The sequence below is a fragment of the Propithecus coquereli genome, unplaced genomic scaffold (genome assembly GCF_000956105.1).
Source record: "Propithecus coquereli isolate 6110/MARCELLA unplaced genomic scaffold, Pcoq_1.0 Scaffold70, whole genome shotgun sequence".
NCBI lineage: Eukaryota > Metazoa > Chordata > Mammalia > Primates > Indriidae > Propithecus > Propithecus coquereli.
Genome location: NW_012153063.1, coordinates 2873348 through 2875451, shown reverse-complemented (window position 1 = coordinate 2875451; position 2104 = coordinate 2873348). Strand labels below are relative to the sequence as shown.

The window sequence follows — 2104 nt, the reverse complement described above, 5'->3', positions numbered from 1 at the left end:
CCTAGCTCACAGCAACCTCAAACTCCTGGGCTCAAGCGATCCTCCTGCCTCAGCCTCCCGAGTAGCTGGGACTATAGGCATGCGCCACCATGCCCGGCTAATTTTTTTTTCCTATATATTTTTAGTTGTCCAATTAATTTCTTTCTCTTTTTAGTAGAGACGGGGTCTCGCTCTTGCTCAGGCGGGTCTCGGACTCCTGAGCTCAAACAATCCGCCCGCCTCGGCCTCCCAGAGTGCTAGGATTACAGGTGTGAGCCACCGGGCCCGGCCGAGTGCACAGCTTTTAAGAGGAGGACTGTTTTCCTTTCAGGTGCCCCGAGTTTCATCTCTCCGTCTCTCCTTGCACCCTTTCGCCATGTTAACAGCGCCCAAAGCAGCAGAATACGCCCGCAAGCACAGTAAGTCTGTTTGCTTTCATCCGCTTAGAGAAACGTAAGTAAAATTAGGAAGTGGGCGCCCAAGGCAAGGTCAAAGTTGTCATGGTAATTAGATTTCTCCGTCTGGTTCAATTAAAAAGAAACAGGAGGTTCTATGACTTGAGCTCCCTCCAGTATGGAAATCAGGGAAGTCTTATTTCTCAGCCCCCTTGGTGATGGGAGCAAAGCACTCCGGAAGGGAAGGATTTAAAACTGTGGGTGGACACATTAAAAAAAAATTTTATATACAGATATGGTTACTACGTGTATCTGTAGGTGTCAAGTCAAGAAAGGGAGCAACAAATAAAAATGCCACCAGCAGCTCTACAAAGGAAGCAAATGCCACGGAATGGAAATCATCAAAAAGGTTTTCAGGCACACAGCCAAAGAACAAAGTAGGTCTAAAATCGTAAATTGGACTAAATCGATATCAGATGTTTCGAGAGTATGTTACTTATATTGTGGTTAAAGGTCTAGCCTTTGGAATCAGATGTTCTAGGTTTAAATCTAGAGCCCACTACTTACCAGTTGTGTGACTTCAGGCAAGCTACTTAAACTCTCTGTGCCTTAGTTTCCTTCTCTGCAAAATGGGATGAATAATGATACCTACCTCTTAAGGTTGTTGGGATGATTAACTGAGTTTATGATGTTAAAAGATTAGAACAGTGCTTGGCACAGAGTAAACGCTAAATAAATACTAGCCATTATTATCTTTTCAGCATTTGAAAAATAGTATTCACAAGTTAATTGGCATTTATTCTATTGATTCAAATAAGCATGTTAAGGAGAAGGTTTGTATTAATATCTGCATCCCAAATGTTCCTATTCTTGGTGTCTCTCTCATTGATGAAAATTTTATCTTTTCCAGCTTGGCATCTCCCCTGCTCTTGCCCTGTGCATTTGATTCCTGATTTTTAGGTTGCAGAATTCGGAGAATGGTCAGAGATGGATAGGGCTGGAGAGAAAGGAGAAAGGAAGGAGAATTCTTTGCTCTTCTAGCTCTCTTTGCTCTGGGCTCTCAATTGTAACGTGCAAAGTGAAAAGAAAACTTAAGAAGTTAGAGAGCCCGAGTTGGTGAACATGGTAAAGTGGAGAGGGGAGAGAATCAGAAAAGTGGTACAGGCTGGGTGTCTGGGGTATTTTAGGGCTTTGTTGAATGAGAGACTTTGGATGCTCTGGAGGGTTGTAAGGTAGGAAAGGGAGAAGGGGACTCTGAGAATTGATACACTGAGTTATGAATTGGGTTTGCATCGGGAAACACAAGTGAAAATTGAAATTCCTTTTTGTTTAGTTTGGTTACTGTACTGTGCATTTTTTAAATGCGAATCTCTGAATCAACTGGACCAAGTGTGGCTTGGGATTTATTCAGGTTTTAGAGGCAAATTATTGATTGATTAGAAATGTAACCTGTCATAGCAACTGCTTTAGGAACTGCCTGAATTCTTTGGTCATGTCAGGGTTTTAATAAGTGTTATTCTAATAAGAACAATTGCACTATTGGGAAATCATAATCATATTGAGTTTTCTTTTAAAGTTATTTGCCATAATGAGACTTGAGGCTATAGATTTTCTAGAACCATATCTTTGTTTCTGAAGAAATTTTTGAAGTAAGATGAAGTTGTTTTCTATAAGTTTGGAGACAGCAAGCTTTAGAAAGCAAAACAAAACAAACAATGAAAAAACAGTAA

At 40.9% G+C, this 2104-nt stretch overlaps 1 protein-coding gene across 1 annotated transcript in view; it reads left to right on the top strand.

Annotated features, from left to right (window-relative positions):
* Nucleotides 1-2104, top strand: part of LOC105823910 (chromosome unknown open reading frame, human C2orf80) — a 22892-nt gene that overhangs the window by 20186 nt on the left and 602 nt on the right. Inside the window, exons 6-7 of the mRNA XM_012661207.1 lie at nucleotides 311-398; nucleotides 693-811. Coding sequence (XP_012516661.1) covers nucleotides 311-398; nucleotides 693-811 — 207 coding nt within the window. The remainder of the gene's footprint in view (nucleotides 1-310; nucleotides 399-692; nucleotides 812-2104) is intronic.